General features: G+C 40.0%; 1 protein-coding gene across 1 annotated transcript in view; it reads right to left on the bottom strand.

Annotated features, from left to right (window-relative positions):
- Positions 1–15: 15 nt before the first annotated feature.
- Positions 16–23,121, bottom strand: part of LOC135413052 (transmembrane protease serine 11E-like) — a 42,292-nt gene continuing 19,186 nt past the window's right edge. Inside the window, exons 4-10 of the mRNA XM_064652158.1 lie at positions 20,058–20,125; positions 16,686–16,849; positions 7,581–7,619; positions 5,760–5,955; positions 4,682–4,941; positions 3,764–3,906; positions 16–2,619 (exon numbers count right to left, since the gene is read on the bottom strand). Coding sequence (XP_064508228.1) covers positions 2,458–2,619; positions 3,764–3,906; positions 4,682–4,941; positions 5,760–5,955; positions 7,581–7,619; positions 16,686–16,849; positions 20,058–20,125 — 1,032 coding nt within the window. The 3' untranslated portion in view covers positions 16–2,457. The remainder of the gene's footprint in view (positions 2,620–3,763; positions 3,907–4,681; positions 4,942–5,759; positions 5,956–7,580; positions 7,620–16,685; positions 16,850–20,057; positions 20,126–23,121) is intronic.

Genomic DNA, 23,121 nt, shown 5'->3' with positions numbered 1-23,121 from the left:
TTTAATCACACAATATTCTCTTTGTTTTATTGTAGGGCGGAAAACAAACAGAGTCATCATAAATAAAACACTGACACGGAGTATAAGACAAACCTAGGCCAGACAGTTTGCTAAAAGTTTATGAAAAGTGCATCTGGCTGGCTCAGGGCCCTGAGTAAGGTAGACATTCTCCCACACACCTCTTGGCTGTTTAGCCTCTTGCGAGAAAATCTGAAATAAAGGCTGCCTTTCTCATTTTAAAGGTATTGCATATACACATCACTTGCAGTGTGAGGTAGGAACCAGTTTCTCGGGGCTGTGTCTAGTCTGGGCCTCACCTCCTTATTGTTGCCCCCTCATTTGCTATGCAAAAAGATAGATTTAAGTGCAAAACAGAGCCCCAGCTATCGATGAAAGTGAACTGTATACCTTCTATCTCAATTCATGAGTTTATTGTAAGGAAGGGCACTTGTCATAATTTTCACTTTCAAAGCAATAAGAGGCACAAAAAATTAGACGTAATTTTCTTTCCAGAGGATGCTTTCAAAAAAAGGGACTTGAACACTAGAAGAAAACAGTGTTTTCAGGTGACCTAATTCAAAACTCAATGAATTTTCTATTTTGTAACTGAACCCGGCCTAGAGTAAATTCTTGGTTGAAAAATAGCAGCAACTCAAAAGTGCATAAATTACAAACTTCATCAATAACTTAAGGAAATGGATCTGCTGCATCTAACTATCCCCCTAACTGTTCCAAGATCCTTTTCATTTTATAATGACATGGAAAATCAGAATAAAGGTACTACTGTTTCAAAAGCAAAACCAATCTAAAACCTTCAGTAGATTTCTTTCTGAGATAAGGCATCTTGTCTTTTACCAAAATTCAAAAGATATACAGAAAGACTGGAAGGAGCTCAGCAATAAGACAACCTCTTCCTCCACCACCACGGCTTAAACATAGGCTTTTCCATCCATATGTAGACTTGTAATTCAGGGTGTGAGTTTTCAAGAAATGCCAAGCATCTCATTCCCAAGGATGCTGATTATTGGAGAGCTTGCACAGTAGGAAGAATGAGGAGAAATCCAGTCCTGAACAGCAGGGGAGGCAGGATGATTCAGTGAAATTTTCAGCTGTAGTAGGTGCAGCTGTGGGACTTGCAGTTTCATTCATGTCTCATACAGACTCTTGTGAGTCCTGCATTCACAGCCTGAGCAGTCCAGTGGCCATTCAAAGACTGCAGATGACAGTACTGGAGTGACATTTTGGATCCTCATATTGAAGACCTGGGCTTTAGAGGACCCTCTTCCACCAGCAATCCATGAGAGGTCATGCACAGAGGTAGGAAAGTGCTTAGTCGGTGTATAAGGATTGTGTTTACTCTGAAGTTCTTATCAGGACTGTTATTTCATATGAAATTACTCTTCATCCTCATAAGACATATTCATATTCAAGATCATATTCATTCATGGCAGAGCTGAATCCATCAGTGAAGCAAGACTGCTTTCATTGCAGTGAGATGGTTTCCACTGGCTGGCATGCCCTTGGAAAAGCATGCTGTTTCGTGAATAAAAAAGGTAGTTTCCAGTTTGTGGTGAATATTTGTTTCTCCATTAACACAAATTTAAATGCCCTATTTCTTTCCGGGGAGATTGTTCATGAGGACACACTTTTTACCAATTTGGGTGGAGCTTATGTTTCTGCATCTTAAGCAAATTGGGTGTTGAACAGGGTAGATCTAGAAGACAACAGGTACAGAGGTAGCAGCACAGCATTGTGATGAAGTACTTCCACCATAATACCTTCAAGTAACTTGAACTTTACAGAATCCACATAAAAATTTCCTGTTAAAAATGTGCTGTGAAATAAGAACATCAAGATTTTCTCTTTTCCCTTCCTATCTACTGCAAGCACAGAAATCCTACTTTTCCTTAGCTAGGACATACCCTCAGTCCTGCTGATCCACTGTTAGTTACCAAGGCCACCAAGCAGGGTGAGCATCCGGGGTCTCAGCTGGAGTTGGTGCAGATGATAGTCTCTAACAAGACTTATAATCAAGGGTTCACTTTGCTAAAAACACAGCTGTGACAGCATTTGCTTCACTGGAGGAAGAAGGTTCAGCTGCAGACTTTGGCCATGGCTGAAGAAAAATTTCTTTTTTTTTTTCCTATGGAAAATGTTTGCATTTATAAAGCAGGTAAATTGGTATCGCTTAAAAGTTAGTTTAATGATGTCAGTTCATAGTTTCTGGCAAGTGAGAAAGTTTCACGGCTCAAAGATGAGGCAGACAATGTCGTATGTTTAACATGCATTCAGAAGGGGATAGGATCTCTGACAGCAAAGATAGTGCTTGCTGTGGGCTAAGGTTGCTTCAACCAAAACTATATAGGAATATATATACTAAAAAAAAACTTTTCAGAATTACAGATAAATATGAGTTACACGTAGTCTGTGTAGTTAAATCTATTTTTTACTTTTGAATTAGATGCCCGTTTTTGAGGTAATCCAGTCACGGAAATAAGTCACCCGTGTGTAAACTCCAGGTTTATTTGGTTTGGCACATTCATCTCCCCAGCTCACTATTCCCACGAGGTACCACATCAGTCTAGAGTCTGGAGTAACCAGTGGTCCCCCAGAGTCCCCCTAGAGAAAGAGGAGGGGGAAAAATATTTAATTAATCAGACGAGAAAACATAATTCTCTCCATAGACAGAAGGGCCTATCCAATAAGAGAAGTAAGCAAGCAGTATTTCAAGAGCTGCCATTTGTGCAGGCTGTTTCTGAAACTTGAATCAGAAGTCTATGGCATTTTCCTATTTGCCATGGGACCTCCTGACCTCTGTCTCCATAGTTTTACAGTAAAAAAAACCAAAAAAACTTCTTTTCTGTTTTGTGAAACACTGCTTCGCACCTGCCTTTGCTTCTTCCTCATACAAAGTAGGGAAACACAAATATAGACAGCAATGTAAGCCAGCAGGAACTTTTTTTTTTTTTAACAGTAACTGCTATTCTTAAATTGTTTTAGTCACATGCAGCAATAACATTTCAAAAAGGAGCTTGGATCTCCTTTTTGATTGGAGCTTTAATCAGGAGCTTGGTCTCCTTAAGATGTTAACCTCTTTCAAAGGTTGAATTCAGATACTGTTAATAATGTGACATGGTAATAATAGATAAACTAGAAACCTTACAGGCTGCAAGGCAATCCTCATACAACAGACCAAATCCCCAACTTCCACTAAAATGATTTACTGAAATGAACAGGAGGTGCACCCTTCTGCATTGGTGTCTTCAATGCTGAGCCAGACAGGAACAGAGCAATGAGCTTCCCAGACTTATGCTACAGGGAGCTTTTCTTTGGGCAAAGGTCTGTAGAACTGGGATTCAGGAAAGGGTCTGTTTTGAACCAGCACTTAAGAGACAATCTTTGAAAATAATGTATATAGAAATTATGTTTTTAAAGGTGATCATTGTGGAAATATTTTTCTTTGAACATAAACATTTCCTTGCAACATTTGCAAACCCGCACAACGCATTTCCTTCCCATTCTCTTACACCTAGCTTCCTTATAGTTATCTTTGTTTCAGACAGTTTTCCTTGCACTGACTCAGGTGTGTTACCAAAGATCACTTCATAACAGATCTATTATGATATGCTCCAGTCCAGAATTTAATTTCAGTGAGAATTTAATTCCAGTTCAGAATTTAATTTCAGTCAATTAAGATTTGGTCAACCAGATACTGCAGCCAGAATTGAAATAGTTTTCCATTCTAATTTTCAGCTACAATTACCTGACAAGCATCTACTCCTCCTTCCAAATATCCTGCACACAACATCCTGGGTGTTATGTCCCCATCATACACTTCTTTCCTGTTGCAAGTATTTGAGTCAATAAGTTTCACTGTTGCTTCTTGAAGAGCATTTGGAGCTGGACCTAAGAGAAAATACAGTTTGGATATTTATCAACAGAATTACTTTGCAGTAGTTAAGGTACAGGAAGAGTGTTTAATATTCTCTGATGGAGGACCAGCCTGACTTGGTTTACTGTGGAGGTTTTGCTTGTTAATCTATCTAGGTTCGGCCCTTAAGGAAAATGTACATAGAATCATTTGGGAACCATATCATTAAGACAGAAGTAATGATTGCATAGTACATAGTGCTTTAAGTGTAAAGATATATATATTTTTACATATTCCGTATGGTACCACAGAACAAAATTTACCTAGCAATTTAGGCAGATGATACGAAGTGAAGACATCTTTTTTCCATTGCTAAATCTATTCTTAGTGTGGCCTGGTAAGGGCGTGAGCTTGGGTAAGTTGCAGCTCAATCTGCACATTTACCTGAAAGCCCACAGAGTTATCTGTAACTTCCAACTAGCGCTGGGAAAATAATTTTTTAGGTTCTATATAAATACATGCATGGCTGGACTACATGTCTTATGAATTTACAATATGAAATGGAAAGACTGGGAAAACAGAACAGCCTTCTTCCTGTTTTCTGCCTCAGTAGGTTGTAGCTCTGCCTTTGTCCACTCTAGCTTTAGAACAAGAAAGTGGTGCTTATGATTAAACAAACCTATTGCTTATAGGCAAAGCATTAGGCTTGTTGCCATATAACATATGGCTACAGAAGTTATATCAATTCAGTAGCAGATCAGAGCCACTGGTTACATACCATGCAGGTCACCTGGCAGACTCAGGACTCACCGTCATTGGTAAGTGCTCCCCAGCCTGTTATGACAGCGTAAATATTGTAGGGAAAAGTCTGAGATGGCTCAGGCAGACAGACACGGTGTATGCTACTTGTAAACTCGACTCGTTTAGAGAGCTGCACAAGTGCAATGTCATAGTCATGTTCTGGGTAGAGGTACTTTTCATGAATAATAATAGTCTTGACTGATCGCTTCAAGCTTGGTGGCTTCAAAAGAGCTCCAAAAGTAGCAGTCCACTTCTGAGGGTGAGTCATGCTGAAAAAAATAAGAGTGCTGTAAGTATTTTGCTGTAAGTATATGTGTTTGGGACTTTAAGTTTGTTGGGCACCTTTATTGTAAAGCTCCTTCAAGCTGGTTCCCTACTAGATTCTGATGGCTTCCATCACTTTCCATAACAGTATCTCCCACGGAACTGAGGGCTGCTGGTAGAAGAGGGCAATCCTGTGTTCCCTCCCCAACCACAGTCTTGTACTCCTCTCCTGCTCCTTGACCCTGATCTAACCATTGTGTGGCCACAGGGTGTTCATCAGATCAAAAAGCTCTTCTGCTACAAAATTCTTCCTCTCTGTTACTGTTTTTGCATGTTGATAATCTGTTCCATCAGCTGTTCCATCTTACAGTGTCCTGTGGCTTCACAATTGCCATGCTTTAAACAAAGAAATGCTGGGCTTGCGTGGTTGAATGGAGGGGTAGGAAGATGGGATGATAACTACTGGTAGTAGCTTGCAGTGGCAGAAACCTCATGTAACATGAAGGAGCACCTTTAAGAAATATGTAGTGCAACAGGAAACAAATCCTCCACCATTTCAGTCACATTACCTTTCCTGCTCTTCTTTGCTCAATATGCCAAGTGACTATTGATTTCCACCCATACAATTGCCAGTTCTGTTCCAAAGAGTCAGTCTTTAATTTCTCATTGAAATATTCAAGTGATGGGTCTGCTTAATCCTGACTTTTCTCCTTCAAAATTGTTCCCTTGGGAAAGAGTCAGGGGTGTGGTGCAAGTCTGGAAAGCAATGTAACTTGATACACAAGGGGCACATTGTGCTACAGATTCTAAGACGGGAACTTACTCTCTGAAGCAGTGAGCTGCAGATACAAGCCACGTGTTGCTGATGAGTGTTGCACCACAGCGATGGATGTTGTTGTACTGCAAACTAGCTTGCCATGGCCAGTCCCCAGTCTCTGCAGAAGACAATCCGCCAACTATTCGCAACGATGACGATTTTGCCATTGACTTGACCGATCTATTCTGCCGTAACCCACAGACTGTCAAAAAGGAGAAAGAGTGTATTAGCTGTTCTGCTGTTTAGTAAATATTCCTGACGATGTCTGTGGAAAACATATGTAAAGTTACATACCATCTAGGTCCTCTAACAGTATTGACATCAACAAGAAAACATACCATCTACCAACCCCCAAATCAGAGCTCCTCATGCACAACCCATTCTTTTAGAAGCCTGAATGAACAACTTACTATTATGGAAAGCCACGACGGTCAAAGATTCAGGCTTAGCTGCATGAGCAGCCCAATTCAGGAATCAAAACCTTCATTACACATCAAAGACAATTCCCGGATATAGAGATTGCCAACTTTAATGCCCTAGGTAATTTGTCATTAGAATAAAACATAAATAAAGGAAAATATAAGATGGGAATGAACCGAGCCACAGGTTTTTACCATGCATACACACAAATTATATCAGCAAGATGTCACCTAGAAACAGGTAACTGATCACTGAAGTCTGCAAGTGGACCTGGAGAGGCACTTCCAGCAAAGAGCATCACACTACTCCAGTCAGAGGTGACAAAGGCGTGGACACCTTCAGCATGGTGTGCATCCATGACACAGAAAAGTATTATCATCCAAACGCAGAGAGAAATGGAAATATCCATAGATTCAGCAACTAAACTCAGGATATTCAGGAGCAGCTGAAGCTCCCACATAGCTTTAGAAACTTCCTCAATGAACAGACTTCCTATCAAAACAGCATTAAACCCATCTCACCTGGACCAAGACCCACTAGTTTTCGTCCAGGTCCCAATTTCAGCTAGACATTAGGAAAGTTGACTGACAGGACTGTTGTACCTGACATTAAAGCAGCCACCTAGCCCAAAATACTAAGTTTCTTTATTTATTGGAAGTCCTCCTTGCTCATTCAATTTTACTGTGTATACCTAGGAGTCATCTGAAATGTCTTCATTTTCATATGGAAACATGGCTTAGTCTCTGTATATCCAAGTGCACAATTGAGCAAACACATCACAGAAGCTCTCACTGTTACCAGCAGCAACTGGATCAGGCTAGTAGATAAGCAAGTGTTGTGGACATTACAGTGCTCAGTCCTCAGTGGCTAGGTCCTGTGATCCTTTACAGCAGAGTTTACATTTAAGGTGGTACCTTACACCTTCCAGACCAATGCTACTGGAGGCAGAACCATGGCACAGGCACTTATGCAACAGGACTTGTGTGTCTCCTCTAGAGCTCAACCCTGGGAATTTCCATAGAGCCCTCAGCACTTGTTCTTTTCTCATTGTTCTTTCCTCACAGAATTGCTGATATTTTTAACAGAAGGAACATCTCACTGCAAAAAAAAAAAACTGACTAGGGAACTCTCTGGTGGGTGTGGACTTTTTCTGTAAGGGGTTTTTACCTCATCACCACTGTTTTCAAACCAGTCTTCCTAAGTATCCCAGAAGACACTAATAAAACAGGCTTCCTTATAAACTGAGCAGTTTTTCCAAACATATAGTTCATCTATGTGTACTACAAAGTCACATTCATTAGACGGGGGGATAAGAAAAAGCTTTTAAGGGCCAGGAAAAGTGTTCAGAGACTCTTAATGCCAATTTTAAAAACGTGACATTTCTGATGTTTAAAAAACCTTACTTACTATCGTTGAAGAGGGCTTCTGCTCTTTTTGGCTCCACATCTGAAAAAAACAAACAGTCAGGGTAAGGCCAGGATAGCACAAAGTTTCCCATCTGCATGGTTGTCCCATCTGGCAGCTATTTGAGTATAGGGCACCACAGGAGGCATGGCTGAAGGGGCTGCTAGAGAAACCAGTGAAGCTCATATGTGATCACATTCTTATGTTAGCTGTTGTGCTCCCTGCAGTGCTGCTGCTTGTTCTCCGGCCGGTATCCTCTGAGGAACAAGCACTCATCCTGCTCATCCTGCTGGACCCTGATGTTTCTGGAGGGGAGTAGAGACAAAACAAGTCCTGCATTACTCAAGATCTGCAATTTTCTTGGTGAGAAATTTTTGCAGTGGGAAGTTTTAAAGCTCCATTTTTTTGTAAAAAAATCAACTGGCTGTGTTTTACAGCAGTGTGAGGACCAGAGGAGGTCTGGTACTCTCACTCTGTGACCTTCACTGCAGCAATGTGAGCTTACAATTGCAATGGCTCACTCTCCTTTCTCCTGTCTTATTGGTACACTATTAATACTAAAATAGATAGTTAATAGCAATTTATTACATGGCACTGCAGGTTCTGAAAATACAGAACATGCAAGCTGTATGTTTATCAATAATACAGTCTGCTCATGCTGACAATAACAAGCATTGGCTCAAAATCTAAAACTATCCCCCTCCTTCCAGAATGCTGTTTTTTATTACAGCTACCATTGTAGTTTCCAGCATTCAAACTATTTTAAAAATAATACTGTATTACTATATACCATATATATTAAAAAATAATAAAAATATTTTAAACCCCCCACAGTTTCAATACATTTTTTAAATTACATAGATTATAATTTTGTTTAAATTATATAGATCCTTGTACAGCTTCAACAAGTTAATATTTCATGGCTGGACAGCCTTTCTCAGCAGATTCCTGTCCCTCTCCACTAACTTCATACCTCTTTGCTGCTATACAGAATAATATTCTAGTTTTGATCCAAACCCAAGTCAGGAGGAGTTTCTTTTGAATGCAAAGGGCTCTGGCTCACAGTTGTCGCCTGTTGGGTTTGTATCACGTGTGTTTTGCTTGAGGGCTTGACACTCCTTCAGGTATGCAGGGTGAATTGCCTGTTTGCAATCCACCAGTACTAGACGTGTACTCATTCATTTCTTAATGTAACCTTAAGCAGATTATGACAGGAAAAGAAAACAAACAGAACTCCAGTACATGCACAGCTTGACTGCAAGGAATGTTACAGAGCAAAGGCAGTGCTAGGGCTGCCATATGTGCATGCAACCACTGCTTTATTTTGTAAGGATAGGAGATGAGGTAAAATTGGACATCTATATAGCAACACAGTCTTATTCACTATGGACAGGAACAGTTCACATAATAAAGATAACTAAGTTTTACTAGTGGGCAAGCAACTACTTGCAAGGTCCCCTTTCAAGTAAAAGTAAAAATTCTCACTTGTACTTTCACAACTCATAGGAAGGAAGGAGGAAAAGACTAAAAGGGCAAGTACTTTTGCATCTCAGGAATGCTAGTTGTATTCTGTGAATTTCTATGGATAATATAGCTTGCTGTCTCCAAGATCCCTTACATCAAAATGTAATGATACCAGAGAGTAAAAGCTAGGTCAGCAGAAGGATTCAGCAGCAGTATAAATACTACTGTTTGCTGAACTATGCGAAGGATTTGGCTACTTCACCTGTATGTTCATATTGGCAAGAAGTGCTTTGAAAAATCTGTCCCTACTTTTTAATTTCAACTATGATGAGCATCCAGTGTTTTTTTAGAAATTCATACAACCTTCAGAACTAGCTCATCATTTGAATCACTAATACATTCTAGATGGAAATTGTTAAGAAACCAACAAAAGTAATTCAAAATGAAAGAGGACCTTTTGCCAGTAAGTGCAATATTGATAACAATGTTTTTTTAGCTTTTCTCTGGGTGGAGAGACATTTACCTCATAATGCCTAATTATAAAGCCTGCAGTCAATTATTAACACTTACATTATGTTGCAAAGCTCATCGAGAAGACAAAAGGAGCAACCAGCTTGTTCAAGTGCAGTGCCGGAAGCAATTCAATTGGCATGTTCTCACTGCATCGAGTTTTGCTGTGAGTCACACAGGTGTTCTGCAAGGCACCTGCCTATATCTCTGTTTGCCTTTTTTATGAGGCACCTGGAAAAAAGTACAAACCTCACATGGGCAAAATTTTACCCATTGCTTCCAGTTGAACTGACTTCTGTGTAAATGGAGAAACATGTCTTACACACATATGCTGCAAGTCTGTACACCTTTGAATTTCAGCATATTTTATAATAAATCCCTACTATGCAGCTGATGTACTATCCTATCCACCCACTGCTGAACAAAAAAGGTCAGTGACACCTATCAGAAAATTAAGTGCTGTATTCACTAGGGGAGGGGCATTGCATTGATTTAAAGATTTGCCATATAAAGTGCCCTCACACTTTATCCCACACTGGGAGCTGAAACACAAGTACTGATGAAAACACCACAGAAATGGAAAAAGCCTCAAAATAAAGGGAGTTTTTAAGAGGTGAAAGCAGGTCTGACCAGCAGCAGACCTGGGAACCCATCATGCAGATCAGGACAGGTGAAATTAAGGGCACAATACCCAGAATACAAACACCAAGGTGCCAAACCCAGAGCACACACATGTGTTTGGAAACCTGAATTAACTGACACTATTTTCATATAAGCCAAGCCCACAGTAGGTCCCGTCAAAAGCAGGGAGCACTTTGGGTTACACGATGCAGCTGAAAATCAGGTTGCTTACTGGCTAATCTTGCTAGAGGTTTGCCTGCATTTGTTACTGGCTTCACATTTTGGCCTGGTCAAGAGCACAGCTGTTCGCACTGTGCCAGCCAGCGTGTTGTAAGCCCTGCCTTGAAGCAATCGCTTGTAAGGCTTGAGAGACAATTTTGCGGCCCTGCTCATTTACTAGTTGCCCTAGTTGTTTGCACTACCAAGAAAAAGCATCAATTAGTAACAATTAAAGTGTCATTTCTTGTCCCAACCACATATGGCTGCAAAAGTAGTTGTTTATGCCACATTTAGGAAAACAGCATTCAGGCTTCTACTGTAAACAAGAACAAGTTCCACTTGAACATGCATTGCCTACCTGTAAAATGGAACTTGCTATTAAAGTCAAGCTTGCTTAACATAAAAGAGAAAACTAATGTTTAAATTAAAATCACAGCAATCTACCGAAATACAATTTAGGGATTGCATCTTTCAGAAGAAGGCTCTGTTCTCCAACTGGAGAAGCAATTTTGTTATTACAGTTATTTTGTGAATTTAGTAAACAGAATAACTCTAAAACACATTTCAACACACTTAAGTTTTTAATTTCTGACTAGTGAGAACAGTGACTTGCAGTTACTATTTAAGGTTAATAAATTATCAGTAAATAACTTTTTTACTCCTCAACATATGTACTTGAGCAAACATGGAAGGAAAAGAGGAGTAAGCAAGAACAGGAAAGCATCTTTGTTTTGGTAACTGTATGCAATAATCAATTAAGGCCCAAAGTCTGTGGATCTATTTGGCAGCCATCTAAATGTTTGCATGTTCATAACTACCTGCAGAGTGAATGTGACATTTTATCTCTGAAGGATTTGGACATTCCTATGGAAAAATGTGCTCACTTTTCCATGTCTCTAAATAATATCAGTGTCACTGATATCAAAGAATCAGTCTTTTGTCTGCTGCCTCATTTCATTTTAGCCACAGAGTTCAGTGTTTATATTAAAAAGAAAATAACAGGCAGAACCCTGTGACACAAGAGAATCAGACATTATGTTGCATAGTGCAAGCAAGGCAAGCAAATATATTATAAGAGGATATTATGAATTTTCAGTGTAGAAAGGGCCAGAGATGGCTACAAAATTAAAGGTGATAAATTTGTTTTAAAAATCTGATACAGTTTTACCTAATTACATAATTTTTCACAGATATTGATTCCCAAAAGAAACTTGATTTTCTATAAAGGGTTCCACATGTGATTTTCTATATGTGAAAACATAACTTCTAGTCTCAAAGGCAAACTGCATGTTTCATCCTCTGTTACATCAAGTTCCCACAACTTGCTTGTCTAAACTGTGTTTTCACTCAGAGAAGACAAGGTAGAGAGTATCTTAAAAGAAGAGGAGAGGGAGGAGAGGGTTGTAAACATAAATAAGAAAAAGTATGTGCTTCAATAGTCGTGACACATTCTTGGACATGCATTTGAAGCACAGCTTTATGAAATGCACCAGGGAGCAGAGGAAGCATTTTTCCTGCTGTCCTTTGCCACATTTTAATAACAACTACCTTGAAAGGAATTACGAAATTCTCAGGTGCATCAGAAACAGGAGGCTCACCTCGTTCAGTGTTATGTAGGGTAACAACAGTGCATACAGGCAAAAAGAGGATCCCTGGCAAGTTTCAGTAGGTCACCAACCTGGGCAGCTGAGAGGAATGTCACAGAGCACATCTGTCCTGCAGTGTGGACAGAGGTGGGGATAATAGCTCTACTCTAATGCTCTTTAATTACATTAAAGACTACGAAGATCTGAAGTACTGGGGAGAAATGGGAGTGAGACCAGGGAAGAGCAAATTCAGTTGTGTTCCAGAAACTGTACCCAAAAAGAACTGCAGGAATTTCCTGAAAGATGGCAAAACACGAGCTTTGGGATCAGCAGGAAGGTCATGCTCTTGTGTGGTTATGTAGCACACACATCCTAAAATGTCTCCCCACTAACCTTCCAATACTCTCACTGCTCTCTCAAGAGAAATTACCTCCCCAGATTTAGGCACCTTGGTAGAAGTAGCAAAACATGGCTTAGATACAGGTGATGCAATTCTCATTCCTTCAGCAAGGTAGAGTAACCTGATAGAGACAAGACAAATGCTTTGTGCCTCTAATTGTCCCTGTCACCCAGCCATTCCCTCCCTACTGATGTTCACTGGACCTGTCCTCACATATATGACTCCCCCACCATCTCCCATCAACCACATCTTAGTTCTGTCCATGTGGCAGACAGAGGTCCAACCTCACAGCATACTTACAAGTCCATCCAGTTGTCCTGCAGCCCGAGAAGGGGTCTGCTATGTACCACTTGTGTGGCATGAATCCAAACTGATATGGTTTTTAGCATTATTTTTCTTCCTGACCTACATTCATGTCCCAGCTGCAATCAAGGTCTTACTACATTAAGGGCAGCCCAAATCACTTGCAACCTCTGCAGGCACAGCAAAGAAAGGGAAAACCAAGATTTGAGTGAGAAAATCAATTAAATTAAACTGTCTGGGTCATCTGAGAAGTCAGGTTTCTGCTTAATTCCTTTATCACAAGCATGTCCTTGCAAAATATTCATTTTAAAATACATTTCAATCATCCTCTCTAGACTCTTACTGAAATGTACCACCTTGTGCCAAACTGAAGGCATCAAAGTAGAGGAATATCAGATCTCCACTGCTTCTCAACATACAGATGCATGTCCGGTTCTACTCCCCCAAGCTGCTGTTGTGGCTGGTAAAATGCAAAAATCTAGACTGCTATATACATTATTTGATGTGACACATTCCTCATCAACCCTGTCAGACACTCACCTGCATGTCTCCCACAGAAGACTCCATAAAGAAGTAAGAATCTGTCTGCCAGGTTCTGTACTTTGCAGTTGTTAGGAGCCTTAGCAAGCCTCAGATTCCAGATAAATAGAAACAATAACAGTTGACTTGTTGATCAAAACCAATTCATGACTCATTGTTCATGGTCAAAATCCTTGGCTGTGCAACAGGTGGGAATGCTTCCTACTCACTTTCGACAGTGCCAGTGATCTTGCAACCAGCTGCTTTCTGACGTCAGAAGTACATTCCCAAAAATACATTTTGGGATACTTCCAACCTACTTGACAAAGGGAAATAGTGTGGCAAGCTGCTCTACACTGTGTTTCCTAGGGATCCAGGCTGTCAGGTGACTCCACCTCTAACCAAGAAACCCTGGGGAAAATACATCAGCCTTGTAGGAGACCTCTTTGATGCCAGAACTATACAGAGCACAAACTGCAACACCTTCTTGCGGTGCCAGTGGAAGAGCAAGTCCTAACATGCGTGTTTCCAAGTCATCTGACACTTTGATATCTCACTTTGATGGCCCTTGTACTGCTGTTCAGAGAAGATAGGACTTAGTTTACTTGATTCTTCACTGAAAAATATTTGGGCTTCTATGGGGTTTGTACACAAGTGCAGAGAATTCTATCAGTTCCTATTTTCTATCAAAGCCAGAAGGAACGTCTGGGCATACACTGTCCTTGACCAAGGGACTATGATGTCTAGCTAAATAAGAAAACAGGAACTTCAGTAGTAATACATCTGAAGATACCCTGACAGAAACATATTTTTTCAGCCCTATGTAAAGAAAATCTACTGTTTAGTGAGAGACAAACCAGAGACAATATTATGTTGTTTTCCTTTAAGTTTTGCACATTTGCTATTTTTTCACATATGTATGATCAAGCCCTCTTTTTGAAAAAAAAATTAACTCATAAAACATTGACAGTTTAGATTTTTTTCACCTCTTTATTTCCAATCCGCGGAAATGCAGAGGCAAAGCAAGTTGTGCCCCTGAGCTGACAGACTACTTAATGTTGTAGTGGTGCACTGAACTGCAGCTAAAGGTCCCAAGTGTTGCACTCAATTTGGAGGAGTTTGTTGGAGCTGATTCTCAAATACTTTTGACTGAAGCACAGGTTGAGACATGCTGTTGAACAAGGTGATTATTTTGGGGGAGGAAGACTTAAGGAGGTTCCCTTAATCAGACTCCCCCTAGCATGCAATATAAATAAGTGCCTGACCTGCATTTGTTTACCTAGTTAGCCATGCTTAGCTAAACTGAGCTATATCATGGCCCCTAAATCAGAACCTTTTGATAAGGTGATTATTTAATGATTTTTTACAAGGTTAATGATTTTTTACAAGTCATTATGAAAATGTTCTGGGATTGCCTCAAGATAAGCAAGGGCTGCAGTGGGCAAAAAGGTACAATGAAGCAAGATTTAGAAAGGTGCCTGCAGAGCATGGAAAAAATCTGGGGTTTCCTTGGTTTAAATACTAATAGTGGACAGGATATTTCAGGAGGGAAGAAAAAGGTAGGAAGTGCAAAACCTAGATTCTTCTCTGGACTTCTAGGACCTGTTTGAAATTGTCACTTCTCCCTGGTGTGAGGAATAAGACCAGTGTTATAAATTGAGACCTGCATGTTCTCTAAAACCAGAGGAGTGCTCCATTCTATACTCTTCACTTGAGTCAACTTGATTTTCTGAAAAGGCAACACTAACAGTAGTTTGCCAAAGTCTCATAGCACTGCTGAAATCATGTTAGCAAAGAAAGATCAAAAATATTTTTGGACGATCTTTTATTGTTGTCTCTTAGAAATGTCAAAGTATTGTTTATGTTCCTTTGTGTCACCCGTAACAGTTGCACAATGTAGTGAGTAGCTGACCTATGTAGTCAGTGCTTTATTGTTAGGCTGGGAAAGATAAGAAAAGCAACACAAAGTTTATCACACAGCTTTAATAAAGTAACACAGAGATGCCATCTTTTACTGAGACTAAATATTTAATGAAAACTTTGTGATTCAATTATATCAGAAAATGTTTTAACTATCTATTAGTTACTGTAACAGCCCTGGTGCAGTTTGAGGTCAACTAAAACAGTTTTGAGTCACTTCCCACATTTACTAGACTGAATAAAAGCAGCTAATCAGATAACTCAATAAGATCTCAGTCTTTTTTTAACAAGCGTTTTTGTACTCCTTACAATTTTATCCTTTATGTTAGGCACCAAATTAAACTGAAGATTCAAAATTCGATAACCCATGACCCGACTGTCTAAAAAACCCCAAAACTCTTTGAATCTTTCTGATGCCCATGCAGTATTTCTATCTGGGAGAAATTACCTGTGCACTTTGTTGAACAGGAACTACTGGCATTTAAACAACACTGCAGGGAAATGGTGATTCTTTGCCTGGAGGGATGTCACCTATTATCCTAACCCATTCCAATAAGGAAGACTGGTTGGCCATCAAGAAACAACAGGTGTGTAACAACTCATATTTGAGTTTCATTGCATTACCCCAATGCAATGTGCCCAGTTCAAGCACCGAGAGGCAGAACAAGAAGTTGCTCCTGCTTATTTCTGAGTGGGAGGAAGTCTGGATCCATCCAGCATGGAATCTGGCCCAGGTTGTTCTCTAAATACAGCTGTCTAGCCTCTGCATATCTCTGCTGAGTTAAGTAGTCTGGTGTGGAAAAGCAAGCAGCAAGTACCAACCTACGTACTATACTGTCACCCTTGCGCTTTGGAGTGAGCAGGTCTGCAAAAAAAAAAATGGAACAAGTATCTGACTCTTTCTGTCAACCAGCAACTCAGTCTTGAAAAGTCTGACACCCAGAAAAATTGCTGACTACGTATAACTGAAGCCAACACAGAGACAAGAGTCTACACCTGCACAAAAATTCTGTAGCAGAACTGCAGAAGATAGTGCAGTTAATTTTCGTATCCTGCAGATGCAGGTCTGCTTTGCAAGGAAGGGGATAGAATCCTCAGCCGAGAAGTCTTTCCCTTTACCCTGGGGAACTTGCAAGGATTTTGATCATCCCACCAAATATTATTTTTTCAGTACATTGGCTGTTTCTCCACTATACTTCCTGCATTTTCAGGCTCCTCAGAGAAGCAAAGACATAGGGAGCGTGGCTATGTTGTTGTGTGCTGAAGCACTGTGGTAAGGCTCCTACTCACTGCCATGATAGTAGCATAAAGTTGGTACTGCAGTTTGGAGGAGAGCTGAGGCTGTACTGCAAAGTCACAGAACTGCTCCCATTTATCCATATTTAAGACATTTTTGAAAGACTTGGGGATGGGGGTTATAGATTGCTGCTGATTTTATTCTAACTTAATTAGCAGGAAAGACTGTTATTCAGACTCAGTAACAGCTATCATCAAAAGGAGAACAATCAAGTCCCACCAATTAGAAAATGACAAGAACTACCTTTAAGAGAGATGTAATATACTTACTTGAGATGGTAGAAGATCTGACATTTATTCTCAGAGGCCCTGTGTATTTTTTCAGTCCCCTCCGTAAGATCCTTTGAACTCTTTGTCTCAAGACTTCTCTAGAATCCGTGGCGGAGAACCAGAATGTGAGCAGAGCCTCTGCCATCACACCATCAGCATCTGGGCTACAAACCAATGAAACAGTCTGGTTACCTTCAGCCCATTTCTGCACTTCTTAGCTTTTGTCTTAGCTCCTGTAGCAATGGCAATGTAACATAAAGGATAAGTTTTCAAACGTTTGTACATTTTTGAGAGAAGGAATTTCCAAAAGAAATCCAAGCAAATGCTGAACAGTCAAACATATCATAGGCTAGAAGAAGGCATGATACTTTCTGTGAACAAATGGCCAGACCCACTTTATAATGGAGTCTAAAAAGCAGTCGCTGACTACATGCTTGGGACACGAGCAGGAAGGAATGAACCAATTTGATTGCAATGAAAAGCTGGATACACAGCACTTCAGAAACATCAGGTAGATGATTAATGGTATCTAAACCGACTTTTCCAATGCCCTGTATATACCCAGAATAAAAATTTCCAATCATCATCAAAAAGGTACTTGAGCAAAGGGGAAAGACCACACAGCCTACTTCCACTACTGCAACCTCTTGGGAGAATGTTCCTAATAACCTCGTGTTGTGCAACAATAAATGAAACTCGGCAGCATACTCACAATCTACTTATTACACTCAAAGAGATGGATCACAGAAGGGGCCTTTAACACCTCACTGAAAAGTAGAAATGGCACCCACACTGAGACACACAATTTCACAGTTTCTATGTAAGATAACAGGAAAGAAAAGGGAGGAAAATCTTTAACAGGTTGAATTCACCTGGTAGTAGTATTTCTTTTTCCTTAGAGCATCAGATACTGCAAGAGACGGAGTGCTAGACTACAAACACCAAAGTGTCTAATCTGGCATAATAAATCTTGCTCTGTGGTTGCAGATGGCTTATCCCTGGTCATTACACAGAGAAGATAAGAGCTTGCACTGAGAAACTTCTCTTCTGTGCCTCCTCCCACCTGAGCCAAGAAGCAATAACACAAGCCACAGCAGGTGAAATCACAGTTACTTCATACAGGCAGAAAGCTACAAGCAGGTTGCTCTGTCATTATACAGGAAAGCAAAAGAGAAGATGTCCCAGTTATATCTCACTCTCTTGGAAATTCATAATTATATAAAGAAAAAAAAAGTAGAAGACAGGTAGCTTATATACAAGTCATGTGATCAGGCTATGATCTTTGAAACAAACTCGTACCAATATGAAACAGACATTCCCAATATTGCCAGTGAAGGGAAGTAAAAGGCCATGTGTTAATGAGCACACCAAAGCATGCCAAGTGTTTTGTAGCTGACCAGAAAGACACACTCCTTGCCTCAAGGATCTCATAATTGAGACTGAGTAGTCATACACGAACTTTCCAACAGACTGTTTTTTCCATTTGTGCCAACTTCAGCATGATTACCACTCCATTTATTTTCCAGATATTATCTGATCCAACTGTGGGTGTTGCTCTGCATTTCTGAGGTGTTCCCTCACCTCTCCCCCCACTCCTCTTCCTGTGCTATGCCACACTGGAATTACCATATCAACTCTTGCAAGCACACCACGCCTCTCGAAACCCTCGGGTAAGTACAGCCCACCTTGAATCACTTATTATATAGCAAAGATCCAGAGCCAAAGACACTTAGTCAAATTAGTTTTGTCTTTCTCAGTGAGCAGTAGTCATTATTACTAATGCATTATTTATACCGAGACAAAAAATATGCACAGTACTTTCCAAGTAAACTCACACTAGTGACCCTGTTCAAAACACCTTGCAGTCTGAGCCCTAGAAGGGGCATAAAGCTTGTATATGTGAAAAAGCGAACAAGCTTTGGCGCATACAAGTCTTGCATCCAACACAGCAAACATCACAGCAAGTACCTCAGTCTGTCCTTGGGAACAAGAAGTAATGAAAAATATTACTTGTCCCTACAAATTGGTCTCTCAGATCCTTAAATCACCCTGTCTACACTTGCAACACTCTAGTATCAAAAAATACCCCTAAAGCTACATTCAAATAATGACTTACGTGTAACTGGGGATTAAACTAAGGTAGAGGAAGAGGCAGGATGTCACAAACCGTGTAAGAGCAAGGAGAAATACTTTCACAAGAATTAGATCTTTAGATCTTATTAGATCTTAGTCTTGCAGCTTTAGCCTGCAATAGTGAAGACATTCAAGTTTTACATGCAAAGCGATGGGCACTGTCACTCTCCCGAGTATTGCAATAGACAGTTATATAATACCTTAGTATTGCAATAGACATATATACAAAGAGGTCATTTTCAGCATTCAAGAGTGGTAAAGAAATCAAATTAAACATTAGGCTTTTAGCAGTTAAACAGAGAATAAAAGAGGAAAAAATGTGCCACATTGCTCAGTGATAATCCCAACCACGGGTCTGACCCCTTCATCTCAAAAAGCAGGAACAGGAGACCTGAAAGAGATACAGAACAGGCAAAGAATGGCGAAATAGGATCGGACTTTCAATTGAAAAAAAGAGTAGATCTTATGGGATACAAGAGAGAGAAGGGATATGATGGGAGTGTCCAGTATCACTAACTGCATGGAGAGGAGCGGTAGTGATCAACTTTTCATCACCTCTTCCAGTACAAGAACTAAGGACCATTGAATGATCTAAAGAATCATTGAATGATTCACAAGTCTTTACTAAAGGACCGAAGTGCATGGATTTAAAGAGTCCAGGAGACAGTGGACAAGTCCTTGGAAAATAACTACACCAAGGGCTGCTAAACAAACCACAACCACTTCAAGAAATCCAAAGTGGTAAATATGCGAAAGCAGGGAGCATACCAAGGAGCAGTTGTTGCAATCAACACATCTGTTGTGCTGCTGCTATTCCCCAGGCACCTACTTATGCCCATTCTTAAAGCCACAATGAGAAGTGGGACCTTCTGAATCAGCACAGCCCGATTTTACTTGGCATGCCCAGGAAAACAGTAATATAAGAAGTGGCATCTGCATTACAGTGAAGGAAATAGTTTTGTAAATGCTTTTTATTTTTAGATAGCTTTAGTTATGTTTGCTTTATTAGCTAAAGCTTGCTCAAAATCTGAACACAAACTTGTATAGAATTTGGATTGACTGAAGTTTGTCTTCTGCATCAAGATCCAAAAGGAGGGCATGGTTCAAAACAAGATTATACTCAATTAGGGATTATGCTCTGGTGTTACATACAATACACTTCACTGAATCAGATCTAGCTGGGCTTGTTGTAAATTTCATTTTATCTCAGCTGCTTGCATTTATTATTATCTCACATACCTCACTCTGATTAAGCGTGAACGGATGTATTTTTTCCTTAAAATGGAATTGTAAAATGTCTTGTCGATCTGTTGAAAAAAGAAAAATATAAGATAACAAAAAAAGGAGGGAAACAGACATATTGCTGGAAGGAGCATTCAGAAAATAGTATTCAGTTACAAACTCACAGCTTACAGAGGCAAGAAAGGTAATCCAGCCCAGCCTCTAGATAACATTTGTTACAGACCTTTCCTAACCATCTCCCGTTTGACCTAAGGCACATTATAAAAAGCAAGCTGATTTTTCTAAATGTCCTGTGACTACATCATTGTGCCACTACAGTGCTGCCTCATCCAATCCCAGGCATAATGAGAAATATATAAATATCCTTGGGACACACTGCTGCAGTCTCCCAAAGCGCAGCCTCCTAAAGATGGCCCACAGAAAGGATAGAGTATGCTGTGCTCTGCAGAGCCTCTCTTGTAGGGGTCCTTTCTGATACAACATTTATCCTTGGTTCTATAGAAATCTATAGCAAAGCTACCAGTGATCTCGAATTATGTCCCCCTATCACCCTTGTAATTTTCCACATGCTAGAGGAATTGTCAAGCAACTCTCATCAGAAACTGGAAATCTAGGACTCGTAAGGAATCAATCTCCAAATGACATCTTTATTGGTGCCTGCTTAACCACATCCTGCTTTAGGCTGAATGTCATCTCGAGATTGCGTGATCAGACTGAGACAGCACAGTGTGATATCACATGGCATGAAATTCTGCCAGGAATGGCTCAGAATCACTGAAGGATTGAGAAATAGCAAAGTCACTAGTGAGTTTTGCAGCAACTCCTCCTATCAGCAAGACACAGTAAATTGAACATATCCTGTAAACATCAAATGCATTACAGGAAAAAATACATAGAAATGCTTTACAACATCATGAAAGTAGTCTTTTTTGTAGTTTTTAGTCCATAAAGGCAGTCTGATTTACCCAAGTCTCAAGATGTTCTGTCTTCCAAAGGAAATTGAAAAATAATGGTTCTCAAACTTCTAGTACATTGAAATCTTTCAGATATGGAAACAAGCATGTAAGCACGAAATCTGGGGTTGATTCCTCCCAAGGAACACGAAACACCTCTTTTCCAGCCTTGGTTGTCGTAAGATGAAGCCTCATGTCATTACACAGTGATATATTGAAGCAGAATAATTTCAAATTGAAAATTGCACATTTTATTTTTTAAGGTTATTTTAAGCATACATTAATAAGGAAAAAAAGAAATTTTCTTAATTGTCATACATTGAGCTGATGTTTTATCTTGCTGTTACTGGCAATTATCTGCAATTACTTTGGAACAGACAAAATTCTATGGAAAAATACATCACCTACAACTAACTACTGTATATATGCAGAATGTGCTTTCTCCTGTTGCTTTGCAGATGTCCAGCTGCTACCACTGCACTTTACGAGGCATACAATTAGAAATAAAGTGTTTTTATTTCCTGTAATTCTGCAGCCTGTTCCACTGCTATCCCCCTTGGTTATTGGAAATATTTGTCATTAGGCAAAAGGGGGTTTGTTTTGCTTTGGTGTTTTTAATTATAACATTTGCTTATCGTTTCTGTCGGTGTTAACTGCTTCACCGATGATTGCGCAAGTAGAAGCATGTAGCTAAGCAGCACTGCCAGCTTTGTGGCACGCAGTGGCATGTGCTACCTTTGACTGCACTGCCTCTGAGAACTTTTGAGATCTCTGGGACAGCGACTTCTTTGCAGAGTGCTTTGCAATCAAAGAGAGCCCTGAGCTGGGCTGAGGCACACCTCAGGCTTCTACATTGCTAACAAGTAAAGCAAAAGCAGAGTGACTTTCAGCTTGGGACTGAAGAGGGCAAGAATTCACAATCCCTTGCAAGGGAGGGTTAAGTCAGTATGACATTCCCAAATCCTTTATCTCCTCTTGACAGCTGTGTTTTCGAGGTACCTGTACTGTCTCAGATGGCAAGTGTTTTTCCTAAACTTTCTATCTGCATTTCTACAGCAGATACAGGGATCCTTATTTCTGTCACCCATTCTCTTATGTATCTTTGTTTCAGCCTAAGCAGCTCACATGACTGTGTTTTTTGTACTCCCAGCATGTCCAGCTTTCTCCTTTTCTCCTCAGCCTGGACCACTTCCAAGATGTTCCAGACAGTCTGATCAGGAACACCTCGTGTTGCAGGAGACAAAGACTTCCAGTGACATCTGACAGAACACAACTCCACACAGTGCTTTTTTACAAAAAGAATCTAGGAAGTCCAAATGCAACTGAAGTATCTGCAACAGACACTGTTTTCAGAAAATTAAATCCAAAATGGATGGTATTTAGTTCTTTGGAGTATGGTAGTTAGTTCTATGGAGTGAACAGGAAGCAAGCAATTTAAAATGATACCAAAATTACTAGATTTGTGTTACTTCCATTTCTCTTTCATATCTGATTGAGAAAGTAGATACACTTCCCACTTGTCACTAGCTTTCCCATCCTTAAGAGTTGCCCTAGTATTACATCACCAATAGACAAAGAAGTCACTGGAGAGTGGTTTTGATTTCAGTGAGCCTTTCAAAGCTTTTACCACCTTCAAACGTGACCTAGTGTTTTTCATTTTTGTGATCTGCTGTATCTTATCAGGAAAGAAAGTCTACCCAAACTTCTGCACTGTGGCCCCTGTCTCTCACCTGCTGATGAATTTTTTGACAAATATGACCCAAATTTCTTCTTTCCTTCAACAATGATTTTGGTAACTGAATTATTAACAGTAGTCTTTATATTCATACAGAGTTTATAGAAGAGGAAAAGATGTAGGAGTGTGACTTCAGATAGCAACTTTCAAAGATTAACGTTCTGTATCAGGTTTTACTGTTCATCTTCTGATAAACACTTCTCTCCAGCCTGCTTATAGCTTTCTTTTCAGCTTGAGTCACAATCTTGGAAGCAAAAGCAACTAGAACTTTGTCCAGTAACTAGGTGGGACCTGGCCCTGCTTGAGAGAAGCATGTACACTCATTTTAAACATTTTGATTTGATTACAACACTCAAAAGTGACACTATCATGA

This window comes from Pseudopipra pipra, chromosome 4 (genome assembly GCF_036250125.1).
Source record: "Pseudopipra pipra isolate bDixPip1 chromosome 4, bDixPip1.hap1, whole genome shotgun sequence".
Lineage (NCBI taxonomy): Eukaryota > Metazoa > Chordata > Aves > Passeriformes > Pipridae > Pseudopipra > Pseudopipra pipra.
Note: the sequence above shows the minus strand (reverse complement) of the source record. Positions and strands in the feature narration are given on the sequence as shown.